At 39.1% G+C, this 25,840-nt stretch overlaps 1 protein-coding gene across 3 annotated transcripts in view; it reads right to left on the bottom strand.

Moving 5' to 3' along the window:
• Positions 1 to 9,864: 9,864 nt before the first annotated feature.
• FZD3 (frizzled class receptor 3) overlaps positions 9,865 to 25,840 on the bottom strand; it is a 71,311-nt gene continuing 55,335 nt past the window's right edge. For 2 of the 3 annotated variants that reach the window (XM_004579092.4, XM_058670064.1), the window contains 2 exons: positions 20,857 to 21,090; positions 9,865 to 11,524 (listed from right to left, as the gene is read on the bottom strand). In XM_004579092.4, the coding sequence (XP_004579149.1) occupies positions 11,311 to 11,524; positions 20,857 to 21,090 (448 nt within the window). In that variant the 3' untranslated portion in view covers positions 9,865 to 11,310. Of the gene's footprint in view, positions 11,525 to 12,607; positions 12,695 to 20,856; positions 21,091 to 25,840 lie in introns of all 3 variants that reach the window. The other variant, XR_009246288.1, reaches the window with a different exon arrangement.

Raw genomic sequence — 25,840 nt, 5'->3', positions numbered from 1 at the left:
GATTTTTATTATTATTGGAAAGCTGGATATACAGAGAGGAGGAGAGACAGAAAGGAAGATCTTCCATCCGATGATTCACTCCCCAAGTGAGCCGCAACGGGCCGGTGTGCGCCGACCCGAAGCCGGGAACCAGGAACCTCCTCCAGGTCTCCCACGTGGGTGCAGGGTACCAAATCCTTTGGCCATCCTTGACTGCTTTCCCAGGCCACAAGCAGAGAGCCGGATGGGAAGTGGAGCCGCCGGGATTAGAACCAGCGCTCATATGGGATCCCGGGGCTTTCAAGGTGAGGACCTTAGCCGCCAGGCCACGCCGCCGGGCCCTATAATAATGTGTTTATACATTTCCATGAATCAGATTACTGAGTCCTGTATTATGAGTAAGAAAACTTAGTGATATTATAATATGGCATGTGAAACCTAATTTAAAAATAGCAGTGCAATATGCTACACAGGCTGTTTAAACAGAAAAGCTGGAAGATGATATAGAAAATTATAGTCAGATAGTAATGACAAAAAGAGAATAAATTATTCAATTTTATTAAAAATTTCCAATTTATAACCAAAATATACAACCACTACATTTTAAATCAGTTTGTACACTCACAGTTAAAGTGCTAAGAAAAAACATTTACAAAAACTGACGACATCAGTCTACTGTAAACAAAATAAATCTACAAGAGCAGAGTGCAAAGCACGTCCAGCTGATGTGAAGGTACAGTACATGCGCTAACCCAGTGCACTTGCCCTATCCAGAGCGCAACAGCATCTTTCCCACTCATTTGGAAATGAACAATTTTAATGCATGTATGAAACAGGAACATGAAGAATTAATGCCGCAAAAACCAGTCTGTAAACTTTCTAACTATATGTTTATGTGATAAAGATTATATATATATATAATCAATCCAAGATTACCTCAGCAATTCAATTCAGAGAAACAAAAATGCTAAGTGCCAGTTGTTTAAAGACAGTCACTTTTTTGGAACAAAGTAAAAACACATATATTCCTTTATGTGTTTCAAAAACTTGCTGTTAACCGTAAAATGGGGAGAGGTGGTTTGTTTTTGCTTGTTTTCACCATCATGAACAGTGTTCATCTGGAAATTTCCCATCAATGAGCAGATAGGTCCAGCTGTAGCACATCAAGACAGACACACTAATGGACTTTTAAAAGTACAAGTGATACAGGACTAGGATGCGCCAGACAGCGCCCTGGAACTGAAAGGAAAACAACACAACACAGGCTCACCAGTTTTGACTTCTAAGGCCCGTTACACCCTAACCAGTTCCCTTCCTTCAGGTCACTGAGGGCATACAGCACTGTGAGGCTTCATATGATTTCAGAGAAAAGGAGCAGATTTGCAAGTCAGGTCATTCCATGATAGCTCTTTCCTCAAAACAGTCTCACAATGTTAATAACGTTATTTCTACTTTTGTTTTAAAACATCAGTGTTCCAGTCATCGAGATGATCTGTGTTAACAGCAATGTGCTTTTTAACACAGATTTTAAAGGAGATAAAAGGGCTATGGTCATTAATACTTTAATAGGAATGGGTTAATGCAAACTTCCTCTTTATTAATGAATGAGATATTACTTGGCATAACTGAGGTCCTACTTTGGAGGTATTGAAAACAATGATTAAGAAAAGCAGTCAAGAAGGAAGATTTTAGATAATGTAGCAGTTGAGGAACAGATCACATGGAAAGGGTATGTATGTGGACAGAGCTCAGAATTTCACAAGCATACCAACCAAAGAACCAAATTTTCCTCAACTATAAAAAAAATGCATCCAACACCAAGACCCCCAGAGTAAATTCAAGAGTATACTAGATTACCTTTCGTTGGAGCAACACAATTCACAACTTTCTAGATTATCAACTTGAGGATACCCTGAATAGTAACTTCATGTTTTTATAATCACATATTACACTTACAATTTCAGTTCTCAAAATTTTAAATGGCATTTTATGGCAAAGTGGTTTATTACATCATATAGTAGTGTTCATAGTATTCACTATTTTAGGATGCCTACCAAGAAGATAAAATTCAACTTTAAAATCTATTTATTTGAAAGACAGAGAGGCAGATAGACACGTAAAAGACCAGTTAAGAGAGCTCTAATCTGTCTGCTCCCCAAATGCCACAAAGGCTAGAACTGTGCCTGCTCAAAGCTGGGAGGCAGGCACTCAACCTGAGTCTCCTATATTGGTGGCAGGGACTCAACGACTTCAGTCCTCACTTGTTGCCTCTAAGGGTCTGCGTTTGTAGGAAGCTGAAATCCCACGGATGCCTGAAACTAGAATCCAAAGACTTGGGTAATGGGATGTGGTAGCACATGTAGCATTTTAACCAGTAGGCCAAAAGTTCACTCCAAGAGTCTACAGCTAGCAAACTCTGAGTCTTTATTGGGTAATAAGAGAAAAAGAAAATTATTTTGCCCCTAAATAACATTTACAGTGGAATCCTTTGATATATGATAGTATTATAGCCGAGGCTAGCCTTCGGCTAAAGTCCCCGCCTTGCACATGCTGGGATCCCATTTGGACACTGGCTCTAATCCCAGCATCCCTGCTTCCCATCCAGCTCTGCTTGTGGCCTGGGAAAGCAGTCAAGGATGGCCCAAAGCCTTGGGATCCTGCACCAGCATGGGAGACCTGGAAGAGGCTCCTAGCTCCTGGCTTTGGATTGGCTCGGCGCCAGGTGTTGTCGCCAATTGGGGAGTGAATCATTGGATGGAGGATCTTCCTCTCTCTATATTTAACTTTCCAACAATAACAACAAAAAATTAAAATAAGTTATAAAAACTTAAAAACCATATAAGTTTCATAAAAGGCTTATGCATTCCCAAAAGGTATTTGCTTTCTTTATTAAAATCACTTTGATAACATGTCTTCAAGAACTAGGGAGTTTAACAACAAAACCAAAACTCTTCTTGGTAAGATTCATGGTTATTTGTAGACTATTCTACATAAGCCTTTTGACAGTTTGATAGGAAATGCTTAAATGAGAAAATAACGTAATTCTGAATATAAGATAAATGTAAAATAGTTCAGATTACATAAATATGAACTTTTGGTCTTCCATATTATGTTACAGGACATCACAATTATAGACACATTTATATAAATAATCCCCCAAAATTACTGCCATACTAGAATGTAGAAAATATTTTAATCTAAAAATTTTTAAGAAATTCCTTCCATAGTTCTTTCAAAAATCAAAACAAGTCATTTGGTAGCTTTTGAGCTGTCAAATGAATTTTCCTTTCAGGAGCTGGGAGCAAGGAATGATGGCAGTGATATCTTTATTATGCCAAAGCTATTATTTGAACTATAGCCACACATTTATATATGAAATAATTTTAGACTTCAATGAGAAAACTCAGAAACAAAATGGCATTTGAAAATAAAAGCAGAGAAATGGTTTGAAGTTGCTATTTAAAGATATGAAACTGGATAATTATAAAGAAGTTATGTATTATCAAAAGATGAATAGTTCAGATAAATCACAGCTATGGCAGAAATGATGACAAGAGCACTTCCAGATGAATATGTCTATACTTCAGAGTCCCTTTTATGATTAAAAACAATTAAATTTATGTTCAAGAGTGTCCTGATTTTGTCTCAGAAACAGAAAATTACTGAAATATTGCTGCTGACAATTTACTTCAGGTAAACTTACATGGGGCAAGGTATTTGTACATTTCTTTTTCAAAGCCCAGGAGTTAAGCAGTTAGGAGAAAAAGGAAAACGGTAGGTGGATAAACAGAAACTAACTTTAGGATCACTTGGCATGTATCAGAGAATAGCCTATTATCGAAATCCAGAAAACATTCAATGAAATCAGATCTCAGATTCAAATTTAACAAGTCTGACAACAAAGGTTTGCAGAAGTAGAAGACTGAAAATAAATTTGTTGTTGTTAGTGCTCTGTTTGTAGGCAATAAGATAACGTTTTCATGGTATGGGCATCTCTGAGACAAGCTGGCCATCTACTTTGATTTCCAGAAGCCAGCAGCAGAGTTACATGACCCAGATGGAAGTCTCAGCTCTTGGCTTAGCCCTGTCTATTAGGCAACTTTGGGAGAGAACAAATGAATGAATGAGAAATTTGGTTCTCACTCTCTGCCTTTCAGATAAATATATTTTTTAACAATAATAAGTTCATATCTGAATCTTATCAATCTGTATAAACTGAAAGTTCATGAATAAATATGGCTCATGAAAGAATAACAAGAATAAGTCCAAAGTGATGATAATAATAAGGCCAAGAAAGAATCAAATTAGAGCAGGTGAGGAAGTCGAGGAAACATGTCTTGTCTAACTTGCACAGCTCCCTGAAGGGAGGCAAGATTAGAAATTAGGCACCCTCACTCAAAATCCTGTATTTTTAACATAACTGTGCATTGTTAGTCATCACAAAAAAAATTCAATTTAGAAATTAAACTTTAAATTTTTAAAAAAGTCAATATGGTTAACATGAGAAATCATTTGCAACTAAGCACATAAATAAGGTGATACAGAACAAAACCCTTACAGGCTACCTAATAAAGGGATTCACCTTACTCCATAAATGCAAAATAAAAAGCATGAAAAAAGCACCTATAATACTAACTTTAGCAAAATAATGGAACAGTACATCTTCAATCTTTGAATTATTACAAGGTAATGATTTTTTTTTTTATCAGGGGAAACTGGTCACAGGGCCATATAACTAAATTATGAGCAATGTTATCATATCAATGGAAATAGCCAAGAAAGAAAATAGTAGATTTCCTGAGGCAAGTGATTATTTAAAAAAAAAAATCTGAAGGAAATTGTTCTTTATTGCGTTTAAGTAGACTGAATTACTCATTTTACAGGAAACAACCTGTTGGTTCGGGTTATGAGTAAAACATGTAAATTCTTTCTTCTGACAGTAACAAAGTTTTAATCTGAAAGGCCCAGAAAGACAAAGAGACAGAGAGAGAAGGGGAGAGAAAAAAGGAGAAATAGAGACAGAGAAAGATGAATTCCATTTGTTAGTTCAGGCCCCTAAAGCCCTTGAGGGGTCTCGGAGCCAGGAACTGAATCCAGATCTCTCATGTGCCTGGCAGATACCCAACTGCCTGATCTACCATCTGCTGCCTTCCAGAGTCGACACTGGTGGGAAGCTGGCATCAGAAGCCTGGGTTGGGTATTGACTTCAGGCAGTCTGGTAAGGGGATGCAGGTGTCTTTACCACTAGGTCAAACCCCCACTACTGGTTTCCTAAAAGATTTGGGTCCTAAGAGCAAATTAAAACCCTACAGCGGTTTATTAGAGCAGTATAAGATTAAAATTAAATTAGAAAAATAAAAACCCAAGAGACTGATGACAGTTTGTCAGAAAGCAAGGATGCTTAATCTTCCTCTGCTTTTCTCAAAGAGAATTAATCTATGAAGACATGCCAACATGACTTTTTCAAATAAAATGGATCAAAATTACATAATAAAGTATAAAATAATAAACATACTAGGAGACAAAGCTGAATTAAATGTAAACACTTTTCTTATTATGATGTTATAAAAAGGCATAAGAGCTTAAAAGAATCATGATGAATTCCTTTGTAAATCCAGGTTTTATAAAAATGCCATCCATGTGTTTGTGTGTGAAGAATTGGGGGAAAATTCTTCTTTAGCAATTGTTTAAAAAAATCATATCTATACCATTTCTATTGTAGCATTATTTAAAATGTAAAGCTTTTTCATGAAGAAAAACAGTGAGTTACAACAATCACTTTTTCAAAACTTGTTCTCAAATGGAAAAGAACTAGGTACATAAAAACCTCCAAAGGAAAAAAAAATTATATGATCTACATTCTTCTTTATATTTTTTCTATAAATTTCAGTCAAGTTAGTGTACTTACACAGTTTCATATGAAAGAAAAAACTTAATGGAGGTCCCTAAAGTTCTATTAGAAATGACTTCAAATTCCACTAACTTGAGTGTACCTTCTAGCATAATAAATATTAACAGCCCATATAATTCAAGAGCATACATTCAAGAATCTCATTTTTAATGGTCAATAGGACTAAAGGAACGCTGGCCTAATTCCTATTTTGTTATTAATAAAATTAAATACCAGTGATAAAATTGTTGCTTTCTATAACTCTCAAGTTCTAACAGAAACTAATAACATCAGCAAATCAATTCACAGGCTAGAGTTCTATAATATGCGTTATGCCATTTGATCCTTGCAGTGAAGTAGAATGGGACCAAAAATTATCTTAGCACAATTTCACACTGCAAAAATTGAGACTAAGAAATTAAATCAGCAGTTCAGTAGACATCATTACAGGTTTCTGAATTGCAAGCCAGTGCAAGATTTTCATAATGCAAGATTATGTAAGTCATCCAAATATGATAATATGGAACTGCAACTTTGGCATGTCAAAAAGCTACATAATCATATCAAAACTTTGACAATTGGTGCTTTAGAAGCTCCAGCCAATGATCTACTCAATTATCAAAAACAAAAACCTAAAACCTTAAGTATTTTCTTGTATTTCATGGGCACACATCCTAAACTAAGATGGGTATAATTTCAGTTATTTCCAGCATCAGCATAAAGAAACTAATCAGGCAAGAAAAAATGCAGCAATTTTTTTAATTTGAAGAGATTCTTACAATTTTTATGAAATCTAATTTTAAGAAGCAATAGGAAAAAAAAAAGTCTACCTGGATGATCACCTAACTGGTACACAAATACCTAATTATGCATGAGAATAACAGGACCTGTTTACTCACCTCCAAGAATCAATGTTCACCATTTTAAACAACTAAAAAGGCTGGTGTGTGTTTATATGTGTATTTCTTCAATTAAAAGAATAACATGGTTGTTGGCCAAGAGACACAAGTTTCATTTGGTATAATCTGCCTATTTCTTATTTCACTTAGCTTTAGATTAAGATCTTCCAAATCTGTTTTGAAATAAGACCCACAAGTTGTATGACATGAGTTTTCACTAATTTAAATCTTTATTGAGAAACTTGCTAGGTACTCAGTTCTGTGCTAGCTGCTGCCCTTCTAATAAATTGTTCTTTGAAACTCTTTGAGTTTTATGTTATTTTGGATCTTTTGCTTCATGACTAGATAAAATACTGCTGAAATAAAACACTTTTTACAACCTTTTGACAATATAAAAACCTTTTCTTAGAGTATTATTTTCAGTTGTCAACTGAACAAACACCAAACATTAGCACGTGTCAATCACAGCACAAAGTAAACACATGGGAAGAGAGTGATCCAGACCTATTTAAGGTGGTTTAAGCCAGTTGAGGCTTTTGCTTTAGTCCTTCAAAGGTCTCTTCAAAAAGAACACATTCTTAATTTGAAATGCTAGTTTACTAAATGGCATGACCCAAATTAAATTCTGTTCTTTAAGTCAATGGATCAACACTACTAATTAGATTCTGTGGAGCAAAATATAGATAGTTCCTGTTAAGTAAAGGAAGCGTCAATAAAGTCTTTTACACATACAGAACCATCTAACAGAGAAGATACAAATAAATACATAAAAATCTGAAAGCACAAAGCTAAGATTTTCACGGGAATGTTCACTTCACTGTCTATACTTGGCCCACTGGTACAAGAAAACCAATTAACATTTTGGCAGTTGGTTATATAATGCAGATGGCAGTGGATGGCAACATCTTTGAGCTCAAACTGGTACCTTCTATATTTTAACTATATTTTTGTTTGTGTATGTTTGTTTTGGTTCTTTCATGCTGTTCTCAGGAGAGATTCTCAGACAAAATCTTAAAGGAATTACTTATTTATAAATTAACTCTTACAAGTTTGGTCTTTAAAGAAAAGGTTTGCAAAACAACCAAAATGTCAAAACAAACAAGCCACTCAAGAAATGGGCACGGGAAATGGGCAAACACTTCACAAAGGAACAAACCCAAATGGCAAATAAACATATGAAAAAATGCTCAAGTTCCCTGGCAATAAGGGAAATCCAAATTAAAACATCAATGAGGTACCACCTAACGCCAGTAAGACTGGCCCACATGAATAAAAGCACCAACGACACTTGTTGGCGAGGTTGCGGGGAAAAGGGAACCCTACTCCACTGCTGGTGGGGCTGCAGGCTGGTACAGCCTCTATGGAAATCAGTATGGAGAATATTCAAACAACTCAAATTCAACATACCGTATGATCCAGCAATAGCACTCCTAGGAATATATCCAGAACACTTGTTCTATGAGAAACCAACATGCACTCCTATGTTCATAGCAGCACAATCAGTAATTGCAAAAACATGGAAACAACCAAAATGCCCATCAACAGAGGATTGGATAAGAAAGCTATGGTTCATCTACTCCATGGAATACTACTCAGCTATTAAAAAAAACAGAATGCAGTTCTTTGTGGCCAAATGGGCCAAACTGGAAACCATAATGCTAAGGGAAATGAGCCAATCCCAAAAGGTTAAATACCACATGTTTGCCTTAATTTAAGATGATATGATGTTATGTATAACATGTTATGTTTTGAATGTTATATGTTGTGTATAAACTAAAATTGAAGTATAGGTGAGGTGGTCACAGAAGGTGGCTGGGAACCCGCATTTACTTTTAACATATTGGTTACTCATTACTATGTCAATTAATTCCATAATGATGTAAATTTTTGCTGATGGTATGTTGGAGCTTTCAATTGACTGGGATGATGCTCTGCTGGCTCTGTCATCAGACCAGAGAGGGTATACCTAAGAAGCCGTTGAACTTGACGGGACAATAAGATGCTGGACTCTATGTTTGGTATACGCTTGCAATGGGGAAATCTCAACTGAACTTGAGCTGTGGTTATGCAACAAGGTGGAGGAATCCACCATGGTGGGAGGGTTTGGGGAGGGGTGGGGAGAACCCAAGTATCTATGTAATTGTGTCACATAATACAATGTAATTACTGAAGTTAAACAATAAATAATTAAAAAAAAAAAAAAAAAAAAAAAAAAAAAGAAAAGGTTTGCTAACTGTTAGCTGTGAGGGAATTCAGACCTTGCTTGTCTTGAATGCCAACTCTAGATCTAAGGATAAAGACAAAGAGGAGAAAAGAAAAACATTTTGGGCCAAATGGCTAAATATTTTATGAAGAATTAATAATAACTCATTAAGATGTCTGAATATGTATTTAAAAAAAACATGAAATGCAAACACACTGTTAACTTGTCTGAAAACTGACTCTTCTGCCCAATGAAATCTGCTTTTTCACCACCTAAACTCTTGGTATTTTTTTGTTTTACAGGATGAGAGAAAGTAAATGTAGATTAATAACGTCAAGAAATTCCTCAAATAAATTCTCAATAATCATAACCTCTTCTATTTCACAATACTTAACAGTTTTCAAACAGCTTTCATATGACTTGTTCCATTTGATATTGACTTGACAGCTTTTTGAGGTAGGTAGAGAAGGTTTTTAATCATTTATCTTCACTTACAAGCAAGGGAACAAAAGCTCAGAGACTGACTTGTTCAAGGTCAAAAACTCACATACATCAAAGCTTGGCCTCTCTAGAGTCTACACTGTTTCTCAAAGTTTGATTTTTGGGTCACCTGTGGTTTTTTTTTAAATATATAAATACAGCTTTTTAAAGTCCTACTACCTTTGAGATAAGAATCTCCAGCAATGGTAGCTCCGAATTCTGTATTACATAATGGACAATAAAGTGGAAAACAATTGTATATTAGGTAATGACATAAAAACATAACATTGAATGCTAGATCTTCCTCTGATATAACATGATAACATCAGTTCATTAGGGCAAGTTAGTTTTAAACAGTTGGTTTCAAGCATGGCTGTAGATGAAAACATCTGGAAAGTCTTAGAACAAAACAAAAAGCTAAGAATTATCAACTGAGTGGTGGAAAGTGTTGGACCTCAGCAGTTTTCCAGATGGTTCTTACCTATAGTCAGGGTTGACAACCACTTGTTCAAATATGCTTTTCTACATAAGACATCTAGCATTTTCTATAATTTTTTCCATTTTCGTTTTCCCTTTTGATTACTTTTTACATATTACAACATTCAGTTCATATTGTAAATTACTTAAACATTACAAGATAATATGTCAAATATTTCTTGATATTTTTAAGATTAAAAAATACTCATAGTAAGACTAATCATGCTCCATTTAGCTACGAGATTTCAAATATCAAATTATTTATCACTTTGGACTTGGGTTAATACGTATATTTCAGCTATGAACACGAATGATCCAGAAACTGAAAATAAAAATGTGGGACAAAAGCTGTGGTCTACTGGCTACTGGGACAGCACAAGTGCAGACAATCAACTCACTATGGAGGGGCCTGGATACCAAAGTCTGGTGGTTTGGGCAAGGTCACAATTCACTGCAGAAAAACACAACAACACGGAAAAAAGCTTTTGCCATTAAGTAACTGCGGTTACCACAAAAAAACCTTACAATGTATGTTTATCTCATTAGATGCCTCCACAAAGCACATCAGGACATGAGGTTCTCTATGAATCAATACTATTACATGAGAAGAGATGGGTACAAATTAAAATTTTTCTATCATGCATATGGTTAAGTTATAAAAATACAGCCAATAAAAGTAATATTTACAAAACAAAAACAACACAATTATAGGGGGGAAAATGCCCACCTCTGCTTTTATTCCATTACTAATCCAAATCCTATCTCTGGATAAAGATTATTTTGACTGAATTTTGATATAACCTTCCACAGACTAACCAGATTCTTCTGCTGCACTTACATTCTATTAGCTAAAATACACTTGCTGATTTATCAAATTTTCCTACAGTTTAAAAACAGCTTTTTTCTTCACTTCCTGGAAATAAAACTACAAAGTCCTACAATTCATCTGAGAAAAACACCTTGCATAGAAAATTTCTTTAATTCTGAAATTTTGTTATTAACAGAACTACCAGAATGTTATCTCACAACTAGTTCATATCATATGAAAGTTCACTACAAAGCAGTCACCACACATTGAGGATTTTTCTAAATATAAAATCAAGTGGGTTTATAAAAATGCTTACCAGACAAATAATTATCTCTTCACCACTTAGAAAGGATTACTTGTGAGGACTGAGGATTATATAATTCTTTGTGTTTTGGAGGCTTTGATGTTTGAAGCTTGATGCAATAGAAAAGCAACATTTACCTTTCCAACGGATACAATCTGCACCTGACTGAAAGCAGCGCGGTCAACTGAGTTTCAGCAATCAGTCATGCAAAGGCAAAGAAGAAAACCTGCTTTTTAAACAGCACAACTTTCCCACTGAGGACAAGACCAATCAAGCGCTAGTTCCATCTTCTTCAATAACTCGATTCATGCTGGTGCCGTGTGTGATGTGAGTCATTGGGTTGTTACTGAGGTCTCTGATGCTGCTGTGTCGTGACTGTTCGTTGAGCCGATGGGAACTGCTGTGCCTGGAGTGATCTGTGAGCCGGGACATGCTGCCGTGAGGTAGTCTCTCCTCCACTCCTCGGTAGCTGCAGGGAGTGAACCTAACACAACAGAGGTTATGTCGAGGGGTAAGAAAACACACTAGAAAATCACACTCATAATTTTCTTGAAAATGCCTATTAAAGACTTAAGCAAACTGGTAATGAGAATACAACTTGATTATTGAGAGTGATTTTTACAAATCATGTAGAATTAACATAGCTAACAAAAACAGCAGATGACCCACTCAAGTTCTATTTCCTGTGAAAGGCAAAAGTTACATAACATGGGCCAATCTGGAGCTACACTGACTGTGGAGAGCTTCTTCATTCAACTAAGTTTTGAGTAACTTTCAGGGAGAGGAGGCACAGTAATAGGAACAATGTGGCAATGCTCCTTAGAGCTTAGATGACTACTTAGGATCAATAGTAGAGCAAATTCAAATCTTACTAGAAGGCTAGGAATGGAAGAGAAACATGAAATCGGAGAAAAGAAATTACTATAACCTTAGAAAAGGTGAATGAATTGGCAAACAATGATGACAGTGTGTGCTGACAGTTTCTTTCCAGAAAGCTCAGTTAACAGCTGAATTAACTACCTACAAATGATCTTAATTAATTTTCATTAGGCTTGAGGCTGTGAATGTGTTTTTCATAGAAACTACATCTATACTTGGAAGTTACATCCTAACATTTTGTATCCTGTAAGAATATTCCTGTTAGAGTCCCAGAGCAGTAGCCTAGTGGTTAATGGATACTCCAGGATCCCATATGGGAATCAGTTTGTGTTCCGGCTGCCCCACTTCCCGTTCAGCTACTTGCTTGTGCTCTGGGAAAGCAGTGGAGGATAGCCCAAAGCATCGTGACCCTGCACCTGCGTGGGAGACTCAGAAGAGGCTCCAGGCTGCTGGCTTCGGATCAGCTCAGCTGCAACAGTTGCAGCCACTTGGAGAATGAATCAGTGGATGAAAGATCTTTCTGTCTCTCCTCCTCTATGTAAATCTGCCTTTCCCATAGAAATAAGTAAGTCTTAAAAAAAAATTCCTGCTGAAGTAAGTTTTCTGTAGCTCTCACTCAAAACTCACTCCGAGTACATCAGTGAAGTAACTGCTTGCTGCTTGTAGTTTCCTCTACCACTGGGTTGACCTTGAAAGGCAGCAGATGGAGCTGGTAAACTTTTTGTTGTTGTTGTTGCAATCCTGACTCATTGACTCACATTAGAGGTAAGGATATCTGAAAAAAAATTCTCAGTCACAGGGAGTGATGACTAGCTCTAGGTCAGTCACGAAAATCAGTCGCTTTTTAAAAATTAGTTCTTATCTTATAAAGCTAGTAATTTGCTTATCGATCTTTCTGGCTTTATAGTAAAGGACCATGTTTTACTTATCTTTTAATTTCTAGTGCCTCAAGAAGTATTTGTCTAGGATACTTGTTATTCACACATACCCTCTGTAAGATGACTTGACTTAGAAAAATAAAGTTCAAAGAAAGCTGAGTATAACACTGATATAGTAAGTTCTAAGTAATGTTTCTTCTACAAGTAAGCAGAGTGTAGCAAGATTTTAAGTCATCTCATCAAAAACCTAATTATAACTAGCTGAAGATCTACTGCCTGTCAAAAGGCATTCATCTGCCATTCCATCATAATAATGCCAAATTTCATGATTCAATATGAATCATTTATAAAACTTAAAGATCATAAAGACAGATTCATATCCTACTGAGGTGATTTTGCTTGTTAAATATTTTCAACAGATCCAGAGTTTACAAATTTATGTCCTTTGGAAATTTATTCTTTTAAAGTAATTTTTGTTTTCAAATTGAGTAAAACAAAGGAAAACTTAAGACTTGGATGGGGCCCGGCGTGACAGTGTAGTGGCTAAAGTCCTTGCCTTGAACACGCCGGGATCCCATATGGGTGCCGGTTCTAACCCTGGTGGCCCTGCTTCCCATTCAGCTTCCTGCCTGCGGCCTGGGAAAGCAGTTGAAGAGGGCCCAAAGCTTTGGGACCCTGCACCCGCGTGGGAGACCAGGCAGAAGCTCCTGGCTCCTGGCTTTGGATCGGCACAGCTCCAGCCATTGTGGCTGCTTGGGGAGTGAACCATCAGACGGAAGATCTTCCTCTCTGTCTCTCTTCCTCTCTGTACATCTGCCTTTCCAATAAAAATTAATAAATCTTAAGAAAAAAGACATGGATGGATGCATATTTAAATACAAATAAGATATTTCAGAGAAAAACATACTTTATAGTTTAGAACTGAAGTTTTTAGTTTATAGCGTATGTTTTAGTTTATACCATATGTTTTAATTTATACCGTATACCATAAATTATTATGACTTGTGTATAATTTTTGCAGATGAAAATGTTCAGAATGAGCTTGTTAGTTTACTGCAAGGACTATTATAATTATCACCCTATTATTATTATTGCTGTTCCTCTAGTATTATTATTGCCCAAGGATTATTATCATTATTATTCTTTCCACGAAGTAGACAACTCTTTCTGCTTTGTATGATTTGCCAGTTTATTTCAATGACTTCACAGTATCTCTTTCAAATAAACATGGTAAATGAAGGCAGTAAAATAATCTTCAGCATTATAATCAGGAAATGAATCATTTTTTTTAAAGACTTATTTATTTTTCATTACAAAGTCAGATATACAGAGAGAGGAAGAGAGACAGAGAGGAAGATCTTCCGTCCGATGATTCACTCCCCAAGTGAGCCGCAACGGGCCGGTGCGCGCTGATCCGATGCCAGGAACCAGGAACCTCTTCCGGGTCTCCCACACGGGTGCAGTGTCCCAATGCATTGGGCCATCCTCGAATGCTCTCCCAGGCCACAAGCAGGGAGCTGCGCGGGAAATGGAGCTGCCGGGATTAGAACCGGCACCCATATGGGATCCCGGGGCGTTCAAGGTGAGGACTTTAGCCACTAGGCCACGCTGCTGGACCCGAATCATTGTTTTAAAATATTGTGGTAGGAGCTCCCTGCTTGTGGCCTGGGAATGCAGTCGAGGATGGCCCAAAGCTTTGGGACACTGCACCCGTGTGGGAGACCTGGAAGAAGCTCCTGGTTCCCGGTTTCGAACTGACTCAGCTCCAGCCATTGCGGTCGCTTGGGGAGTGAAACATCAGATGGAAGATCTTCCTCTCTGCCTCTCCTCCTCTCTGTATATCTGCCTTTCCAATAAAAATAAATAAATCTTTAAAAAAAAATATTGTGGTGGGGGTTGAGGCAGGAGGCAGGTGTTCTACCAAGTCCTCCCCTCAAGAACCAGGTCCTCTCCTCAAGTTCCTGGGCTTGATACTCGGCTGCAGGTCCTGTCTGAATCCTGGCTCATGCACACTGAGATGCAGAGGTGTCGCTTGGTTCCTGCTCTGTAATGGGAGGCCTGGATTGAATTCCTGAGTCCCAGCTTTGGGTCCAGTATCAACCACTGCAGCCAACTGGCAGGGAGCCAGCAGATGAGATCTCTCTTACTCTGCCTCTCAAATAAATCAAACTTACAAAGTAAGAATTGGATATTTTCTAAAATGAAATCTCAAACTTTCAGTTAAAAATAAAAACACATTTTTCATAAAAAAATTACTAAGTAATCACACCTAATTATTTAAGTGACAAGTATGACAATACACAAGATTTTCTAAAATGTGAAAAACCTGCCCATGGATAACTAAAAATTAACTACACAGAGAATGACAAATTTAATTATATTGCTTAAGTTCAATATTTTATATGCAAATTACCAAGTTTATTTATCTCATGACAATAATTTAAATCACTGTAACCACTCACTCTAATATACAATATGAAAATGTACATTAATTACCTAGAAGCTTAGGTAAAATAATTAGGATTTTTAACTTGTTGCTATTGTTAAAAAAGGAAATGCATTCCAAAGTCAGAAGTAGAAAAGCTTGAAGATTAGTTACTGTTTCAGATGTTCTATACTACTTGTATCTGCTACAATTAATCTAAATAATTATACTTTCACCAGTACCTCATTACTCATGCTCAAGCTTGCCATGTTACTGTCACCTACTTACTAACCTAATAATTCAATCCCATAACTTTGCGTACCTACTCATCCACTTTATTTTCTATCCACCCTTTCATCATTGAAGTACCAATTACTGACTCTTTAAAGTTGACATATACGTGTAGGCATATTTATGTAAGCCTTTTTAATATTACACAGTAAAGAGATCAATAAATACCCCTTAAGGAGTCTGGACCAAAGTGAGTGTTGGGTATATGTGTGATTCCCCCAGCCAAGACACCACGACATGATGAGAAGATGGCCTAAAGACAGTGTTAACACACAAAGTTAAAAACTGACTGAAGTGGAAAGAAATCTTCATAGTACAACTTTTGCAATAATGAAAATTCTTGTTTGGGCCCAGCAGAAAGGGTCAGTGGCTAAATCCTTGCCGTGTATGCACTGGGATCACATATACTTTAGTTCAAGTCGTGGATACTCTACTTCACATCCAGCTGCCCATTTATGGCCCGGGAAAGTAGCAGAGGATGGCACAAGTCTTTGGAACCCTGCACCTGTGTAGGAGACCTAGAAGAAACTCCTGGCTCCTGGTTTTGGATTGGCTCAGCTCTGGCGTTGCGGCCATTTGGGGAGTGAACCAGAGGACAGATCTTTCCTTCTGTCTCTCCTTCTCTCTGCAAAGCTGCCTTTCCAATAAAAAATAAATAAACCTTAAAAAAAATTCTTGTTCATTTGTCTCTGTTCAATGTAGTCTTGTAATCTCTCAAATTTGCTCTTGAAGTTCTAAGTATGACAGTCTTGCGATGTAAGTATTCACATCTCACAATACCGAATACCTTTATCAGGCTGCCACTGGAGCCCTTGGGCCCTGATTTTCTGGGAAACATCCACATTATTTCTCAAACCACTAATTAGTTGACAGTCTTGTTAACCTGCTACCACACGTATACCTGATGTTGTGCTGGGTACTGTGGAGGAATATAAACATGTATGCCTCCTATTTCTTATTCTCCTTAAGCTATAAGCTTAACTGAGGAAAAACAATGTTGAAAATTGACTAAAACCAAAAGAATGACAAAGGTTAAAAAAAAAGGAAAGAAAAAAAAAGTAGGCTTACTGCCAAGCAGGAGTAGAGAAATTTTCTGCCACAGGCCATTTCAAGAACCACCTGCCATTGTGTTGGCAGGATTGGACCAGAAGATTTATTTGTATGGCCTGTGGGCTAGATGATCCCCACTCCTGCTGATGGGCAATTCAGATTAAACACAGTGGTAGAAAAAAGGGAAAACAGGAAGTCATAACCTATCCTCTGATTTTCATGGCAATATACTTTTAATTTTTTATTTGAAATACAGAGTTATAGAGAGAAACAGACTGAAAGGGAGAGAGGGATGGAAGGAGAGAGAGATGGGAGGGAGAGAGAGAGAGAGAGAGAGAGAGAGAGAGAGAGAGAGAGAGAGAGAGGTATCTTCCATCTGCTGGTTCACTCTTCAAGTGGCTGCAACAGCCAAGCCAGAGCTCAGCTGATTTGAAGCCAAGAGCCAGGAGCTTCCTCTGGATCTCCCATGTGGGTGCAGGGGCCCAAACAATCGAGTTTATCTTCACTGCTTTCCCAGGCCATAAACAGGGAATTGGATTGGAAGTGGATCAGCTCTTGAACCAGTATCCACATAAGATGCTAGCACCACAGGCAGAGGCTTAGCCGACCATGCCATAGTACTGGTCCTGTCAACATACTTTTTATAGACTTATTTGCCTATAAACACTATCTCTGAATCCCACGGCCACTATTCTTCAAGTATGATTATTATTGTAACCATTTATTAAGTCCTGTCCTTTCTTCTTTTTTGAAAATTATGATTCAAGGGATCCTATCTCACAATTCTAATGACCAATTGTCTTATACAGATAATTGTAAACTTTCTTATTTAAGTTCCAGTTCCAGTTAGATTACAGTGGCTGATACCTCCAGTCTAACTTGTACTCAAGTTCTCTACTCAATATGAATATATTTTTTATTCATTTACCCTATTGCTCTCCTTTAAGATATTATTATGGACCAGTCTGACATTTTTTGTTATTGAAGTTCTACAATATTCATCACCTCTAATACAGATTTAATCACATCTTAGCTTGCAGTAGGATATATGTATATATGTGTGTGTGTATTTATACATATATATGTAAACTTTGGGAGATACATATATCCTGTCTTTAATATAAGGTTATATGCTCTTATAACACATAAGTTACATTCTGGGGCTGGGCTCACAGGTTAATCCTCCACCTGCAAGCACCGGCATCCCATATAGGCACTGGTTCTAATCTTGGCTGTTCCACTTCCAATCCAGCTACATGCTTAGGACCCGAGAGGCTATCAGAGGATGGCTCAAGTCGTTGTGTCGCCTGTGTAGGAGACCCAGAAGAAGCTCCTGGCTCCTGGCTTTGAATTGGCTCAGCTCCTGCCATTGTAGCCATTTAGAGAGTGAACCAGTGAATGGAAGATCTCTCTTTGACTCTCCACTCTGTAACTGCCTTTCAAATAAAAAAATTTTTAAAGAAGTTATACTTAGTTTTCTTGTATATATTTATTTATTTATTTTAAAGATTTATTTACTTTTATTGCAAAGTCAGATATACAGAGAGGAGAACAGACAGAGAGGAAGATCGTCTGTCTGATGATTCACTCCCCAAGTGGCTGCAACGGTCGGTGCTGCGCTGATCTGAAGCCAGGATCCAGGAACTTCTTCCAGGTCTCCCACATGGGTACAGGGTCCCAAGGCTTTGGGCCATCCTTGACTGCTTTCTCAGGCCACAAGCAGGGAGCTGGATGGGAAGTGGGGTCACTGGCATCAGAACCAGCGCCCATATGGGATCACAGGGTGCATTCAAGGTGAAGACTTCAGCCACTAGGCCATCGCACTGGGCCCTGTATATATTTATACACAGAATGCCAATGTATAGGAGTTGTATATAAGGAACTGCTCATTCGTTGCAGAATGAGATTAATAACAAAAATGCCAACACTGAGAGTTCAGGAAAGACAGTACTTGATAAAATACAGTCTGAAAGACTCTGATTCCCTCCCTCCTTATCAGTATTTAAGCTAGGACTTGCAAATTACTATAGAAACTTACTAACAAGTCTCCTTTCTATGCTGTTGCCAAGAGATTTTTCTAAAACACAAATATGCTTTATCACCCCAATGCCCAAAGTCTTGTAATAATTTCTGTTTCTGGGAAAAATCCAAACACCTCAGGGTTGTTTCACATCCTAACATTGCTAAGACAGACATACTATGCTCTAAATCCCTCCCAGGTACCTAACCACCTGCCTGTCTTCCTTGCCTCCACATAGGCCATTTCCTTAATCTGCAACTGCTTCTTCTGAATCTAATTTAAAGTAGAGTGCCATCTCCTTTGTGAAGTTTTCTCTGAGTTACCACGGTATTACTCATTGCAATACTATTTCCAAAGCGCCCTGTCCATATTTGTATTACAACTCTTGCAATGTATTAGAATAGACTGTTTTTGTCTTCCATTTCTGTATCCCTAGCTCTCATACACAAGTGCTAGGTGGGAAGAATGAAGGCAGGAAGGAGCAAGGATATCTCCATGTGGTTAAAACAAGGCCATTGGTAATCCAGAGCGCAAAGTGTAGGCAGGTCAAGAAGAGAAAAAGGTTAGAGTTACTAGAGATGAAGCACCAAATTGGTGTATACACAAACTATTCAAAATATTCATTTCAAAAATCGAGCAAGGAAAACAAAAAGAAATTGGTATTATCTTTCTAAGAAAGATTGATTTTAAAACACAAAAAGCACGAGACAAAGTTGGACGGCAAAAGAAAGCAAATTAAGAAGAAAAACAAGGTATCAAAAAAGAATATAGAAATCATATTCTACACCAGCACATAAGGAGAAAAATGATAGAACAGACTAAGCTTGATAGGCTACAAAACAGCTGAATGAAAGATGTGTTTAAGTAAATGCAATGCTCTTGATTTTAAAGATCAGAAATGTCATTCTTTCCATTTCCAAAACTAGAAATCTAGAAGAAAAAAATACAGAATATCTTTGGTGTATTTTTTTCTAATTGCTGTTGTTAATCCATTATCAGTTCCTATCTTATTCCCCCTAAACATTCTGCAGGTCAAATCTTGTCTCACCTACTTCCACTCTACTCTGAGGTTCCAATATCTCTTAACTAAATTACTACAAAGTGCCCAAGAAGTTTCTAATTATATTGTCTAAGTTTTCAAACTTAAAAAGAAATTCAGTCAGATATTTCTAAGTCTTTTCTCTGTGAAGTTTGAAACCCAACTCCTACCAACACAGTAATTAGTCACACCCTCTTCATGCTACCTTATCTGCTACACAAGGGATGGTAAACAACTGATGCACAAATCCGGCCTTCTCTTGCTTTTGCAAATAAAGTTTTATTGGGATACAGGTATTTGCACTTGCTACATATTGCCTAAAACTGCTTTCATGCCATAATAGAGGATTGCAGAGTCGTGATATAGACCATGTCACTCAAGAAGCCTAAAATCTGATTCTTCATACAAGACATCTCCCAGATTCTGAACTATACCATTGTACTTACATTTCACCTCGTTCAAAACAAGTAATAATAGAAGGTAACATCAGGCACTTACTGAATAGGTACTGTTCCAAGTAATTAGGTATGTTGCCTGAATTAATTTTTAAAAAATATCTGACCACAATATAGGGCAATTCTACCTAGCAAAGTTTAAAAGATTTCATCATGGGCCTGGCGCAATAGCCTAGTGGGTAAATTCTTGTCTTGCATCTGCTGTGATCCCACATGGGAACCGATTTGTATCCTGGCTGTTCCACTCCCCATTCAGCTCCCTGCTTGTGTCCTCGGAAAGCAGCAGAGGAAGGCCTGAGGACTTGGGATCCTGCACTCATGTGGGAGACCCAGAAGAAGCTCCTGGCTCCTGGCTTCAGAGTAGCTCAGCTCTGGCCATTGCAGCCACTTGGAGAGTAAACCAGTGGACAGAAGATCTTCCTCTGTTTCTCATCTATGTGTATCTGACTTTCCAACAAAAATACAATAAATCTTAAAAAAGAAAGAAAGAACAGTTTCCATGGCATATGGCTAGCCTGGAACCTGACACACAGGAAGCTTCTGATTGATGTTAATAATTACTAATGTTGCAGCATCTCTTGGGGAGTGATTCAGTGGATAGAAGATCTTTCTCTATGTATGTCCTGCTCTCTGTATATCTGCCTTTCCAATTAAAAAAAATCCTTTTAAAAAAAAGTTCCATCATGTTTAAATTCTATTTTAGAACTGGTTACTCTTGTGGTTTTTAAGCATAAAAATAACTCAACATCTGAAATAAGCTTGTCATTAACAAAACTCACCTGCCATCACGCGACCTGTGCAGGCTGCCGTGGTAGCTGCTCACTTTGCTGTGGACGCTTCCTGCTTTGCTTCTCTGATCATCCACCATAGCCAACTGAGTGGAAGAGGCATGTGTAGATGTTCCTTGAGTGGAAGTTCCTCTTGATTTTCTTATAATAGGAGTATTGGGATCCCTAAGGAGTGACTGGGCGAAATCGGGTTCCTGGAGGACCTGTCGGCTCTCATTCACTATCCTGGACAACAAAATAGGAAGTTTAAGCCAATCCCAAAAGGTTAAATACCACATGTTTGCCTTAATATAAGATGAAAGGATGTCAATCTGGAAAATAATACCCATGTATTGTAATATTATTTTAACCTCAAACAGCCTGTATCTAATGCATTAAGATATTGTGATGTATTCAATGAACATACAATTAATGTGAATCAGACTGCTTATGTTCTACATCAAAGAACTGTAAAACCTAATATACTTTTTTTTTTTTTTTTTAAAGATTTATTTTATTTTTATTACAAAGTCAGATATACTGAGAGGAGGAGAGATAGAGAGGAAGTGGAGCAGCTGGGATTAGAACCAGCGGCCATATGGGATCAAGGCGAGGACCTTAGCCACTAGGCCACGTTGCTGAGCCCCAACCTAATATACTTTTAAGACACTAAGCTACTCGGAAATGGGGTGGAAGAACAAGGAAATCTTCCATCTCCTTAGAATGTGTGAGGAAGATGTAAAGTATAACCTACCAAAAACATAATAGATAATTCACAGACAACAGCCTCGAATCAGCATTGAACAATATAGTTAAATGACAAAGACATATAGGGAGAATCAAGAGCGATCCTGACAACCTCTTAACAGGAGGTCATATGCACAGAGCGGGGGGGGACCCCAGAGTGGAGCAGGTGGACAGGAGGGGGCTTGTATCCCAACCCTGAAGACTCAGATCCTCACCAAGGACTTATCAGTTTGGGCACCAAGGACCACATCCCAACAGACAAGGAGAACACGGGGAATTGGAGTACCTTCGGGGGCCTAGAACTCTGAGGTCACCCAGCCCCGTTTGGATCTACCACATGGGATGGAAGAGACCCAAATCCTTCCTCACAGGACCCAAGGTCATCGGAACAACCGCCAAGAGCCCTGAGAGATCTCAGAAACAGAAGAACAGCAAACTTCCTTTGGGTCTAGGGAGAGGAGCTTCTTCTGGTCCTTACTTAGTTCCAACCTTGGATCCCCTCCCTCTCTTGGAATGACCATCAGGATCGCCCCGGAGCCCATCCCCCAAAATAAAATAAATAATAAAATAAATAAATAAATAAATAGGATAGTCAGGGAAATACAAGGAAAGCTTAGAACCAAACAGGAAACTATCAGAGTGGATCCACACAAACCTTACTAGATAGGACACAAAGATTAGTTACTCCTCACTAGGGTACGGAAGATTTCTCTGCACACCCCTCCTAAAACTGTTCTGCACCTCAACTATAGACAAAGGCCTGGTTAGATTTATAAGCCAGTTTAAGACTATCCTAAAATCTACCAAGTTCAGCAAAATTACGCGTCAATACGATAAACAACTAAATACTAAAATGAAAACAGACACGAGACAGCTGAATAGTACCCTATAGCCACTTTAAGGTGTATAGCAGCCGGTGCTCAGTGCAAACAAAAAATGAAGGGTCAATGAAGTAATCACAGGAGGTGGTTAAGAATTTGATTATTCAATACTATGTCAACTAATTCTATAATGTAAATTGTTGTTGATGTTGTGCTGGGGCTTCTAATTGATCAGGACGATATTCTGCCAGCTCTACCTTCAGACCAGAGAAGGTCTCCCTAAAAAACTGCTGAATTTATCTGGACAAAAAGATGCTGGACTCTATGCTTGGTATGATTGCAACGAAAGAATCTAGACTTAATTCGAACTGTAATACTGCAACAAGGTGGAGGAATCCACCAAGGGGGGAGGGCACGAGGAGGGGTTGGGGAAATCCCAGAGCCTATGAATCTGTGTCACATAATGCAACGTAATTAATTAAAAAAAATAAGATGTAAAAATCTCTGTATCCAATAAACAAAGTACTGTGCAAAACTGACATTATTACTGAAATCAATTACTCTACAAAATATGTCTTTGGGACTAACGTAAGGTAATAATGTCAGCACACTGAAGAATATAACTTCTCCCTGCCCCATATCAATCTGTCTCCTAAAGTAGTATGATGGAAAGAGGTCTATGTTAGAAGAAAGAAATCAGGTTTTCAGTTCCAACTTTACCAATAAACATATAATCTTAGGCAAGTTGCTGTATTATCTTTCACATAACAACAAGTAAAATAATAATTAGCAAAAACTAATCGAAGAGCTATGTTTATAAGTGTCTTAATTTATTTAAATATGAGAATCAGATTTTAAAATTACATTAAAAAAACTTATTTACACATTTGAGAGACAATTCCATTTACTGGTTCACTCCCCAAATGCCCTAAAGCAGGGACTGGGGGCTGGGCAGAACCCAGGAACTGGGAATACAGTCTAGGTTTCCCATGTGGGTGACAGGAGCCACAGTTCCTAGACCATCTCTGACTCTCAAGATCTGCACTGGCAGCAAGCTGAAGTTAGGAGCCAGAGCCAGGAATCAAATCCAAGTACTTGGATGGGGGACATGGTCGGGCACTTTAACTGCTAGGCTAAATAATTTTTCTTCTAAAGTTAAAAATATGATGTGTAATTTCATCAAAAAAAAAAAAAAAACGGACTCGCAAGATGGCCGACATAGGAGGAAGACTGTGAGGGAGCTCACAGACAGAGAGGGCTGGAACGCGACAAAAGCGTAAGTGGAGCAGCATAGAACTACAGGGAGAAGAACGTGAAGTTCCCTGGACAGTGTGGAGCCAAAAAAATCCACACAACTCGGAAGAGCAACCAGGGAAAAACAAAACAAAGGGCAGGGAAGACGGCTTTCCGCTCCTGACCTGCTGAGTCACCTTTGAGTGCAGCCGCTGAGAGCCGCAGTCGACCCGCAGACCGACCAGCAGACGCTGTGGCTGTGAGGACCAGCGGTGATCTGGACCCGTTGGCACCTGCTCACCCTGGTCGCCAGGACCCGCCAGGACCTGCGCCCACTGCGGACATCAGGACCTGGAGTCATCGGGACCCGCCGGCATCCGCCCACCCTAGTCGCCAAGCCCCGCCGGGACCTGCACCAGCCGCAGCCTCCAGGTTCCATCCGCCTGCACCCGCCGGGACCTACAACGGACGCAGTAGCCAGGAGACGCACCCGCGGCGAGGGTTCCCACCAGAGGAAGAGGCAGACTGCAAGAACCTGAGATTTGAGTGAGTTGGGTGGGGACAGTGGTGGGTTGGAGGCTCTGGGAGTTGGCCCCCCAGGGGCATGCACAGAGCCTGAACACCCTTGGTGTTCGTCTCCCTGCCCCTCCCCCCCAGATTCCAGCGTCTAGGGACACCTGGCGAGTACCTTGAAACTGCCAAAACTGTGTCTGGGAGGTGAGGCACAGTGGTCCTGTGCGCTGAGGAGAAAGGCAAAAGGCACACTGAATACTCGCCCGTGCCTTTGCGGTCTGGCACTCAGCTGGGCGGTGCTATCCCACAGGAACCCAAGCACGCCTCTGGGCTGGGCAGTCCTGTGCTAGCGCTGGGGCGGTGGGTCCCCTGCAAGCGCTGGGGTGGGCGGGCCTGCGCAGGAGGCGCTTCCAGAGAGCACCTGGAACACCCCACGCCCTATAGTCCCATGCTTGGGAGACACACCAGGAGAGCACTGCAGACCCGTGTGCAGGAGGTGTTCCCAGAGAGCACCTGGAACCTCCACGCCCTGCAGTCCCTGGCATTGGGGACACACCGAGAAAGCACCTAGAATCCTCCGAGCCCTGTGATCCCGCGCACAGGGGGCGCGCACAGAGAGTGCCTTCACTCCCCCACGCCCTGTGGTAGCATACCTGTAGGGGACGAGCTGAGAGTGCGCTTGGAATCCGCTTGGCCCTGGAAGTGGCGCCCTGAGGTCCAGTGTTCTGGAGACGCACCAAAAGTGCCTTGAAAATTCCCACACCCTGCTATTCCACGCCTGCAGACTCCGATATCTACAGGATAGTGCTTGGAGACCCCTCAGCACACTGGTGCCTAGGTCTCTCACAAAAGAAACACTAACACAATGGGAAGAAATACCAGAAAAGGTAATGATCCAGATGAGAGTGCCAACACCCTACCAATAAAGGATCAAAAGCCAATGTCTATTTCGGAGATGCGAGATGAAGACATAGAAGATCTACCAGACAAGGAATTCAAAAAAATAATGTTAAAATATGTCAGAGACAATGAGAAGAATTGGGAGGACTTCAAGGAATTCAAGAACCACATAGCCTCAGAAATACAACAAATGAAAAGTAAAATCCTTGACTTAGAGCACAAAATTGAGAGCCTAACCAACAGAACAAATACAGCAGAAGAGAAGATCTCTGAAACGGAAGACACACAAAACGAACATACCCAGTTCATTAAACAGCTGGAGACAAGTCTGAACAAAGCCAATAAGACCATACAAGAAATGAAAGGCAACCTCAGAAAATCGAATATTAGGATTATTGGCCTTCCTGAAGGAGCGGAAAAAGAGTCAGGAATGCAAATGGTGCTCGACAAAATTATACAGGAAAACTTCCAAAACACTTGGAACATGAACCCAGCCCAAATCCAGGACGGTCAGAGGACTCCCAGCAGATATGACCCAAAGCGATCTTCACCCAGACATATGGTGCTCAAGTTCCACTCCAACGAAGACAAAGAAAGAATCCTAAGACAAGTACGAAGCAGAGAAAAGATCACATACCGGGGAAAACCAATCAGGATCACTGCTGACTTCTCTGAAGAGACCTTACAAGCAAGAAGAGAATGGACAAAGATCTTCCAAATCCTGAATCAGAACAACTGTCAACCAAGAATATTGTACCCAGCAAAGATCTCATTCGTATTTG

The sequence above is a fragment of the Ochotona princeps genome, chromosome 11 (assembly GCF_030435755.1).
Source record: "Ochotona princeps isolate mOchPri1 chromosome 11, mOchPri1.hap1, whole genome shotgun sequence".
NCBI lineage: Eukaryota > Metazoa > Chordata > Mammalia > Lagomorpha > Ochotonidae > Ochotona > Ochotona princeps.
This window is presented reverse-complemented; position numbering and strand designations above follow the sequence as displayed.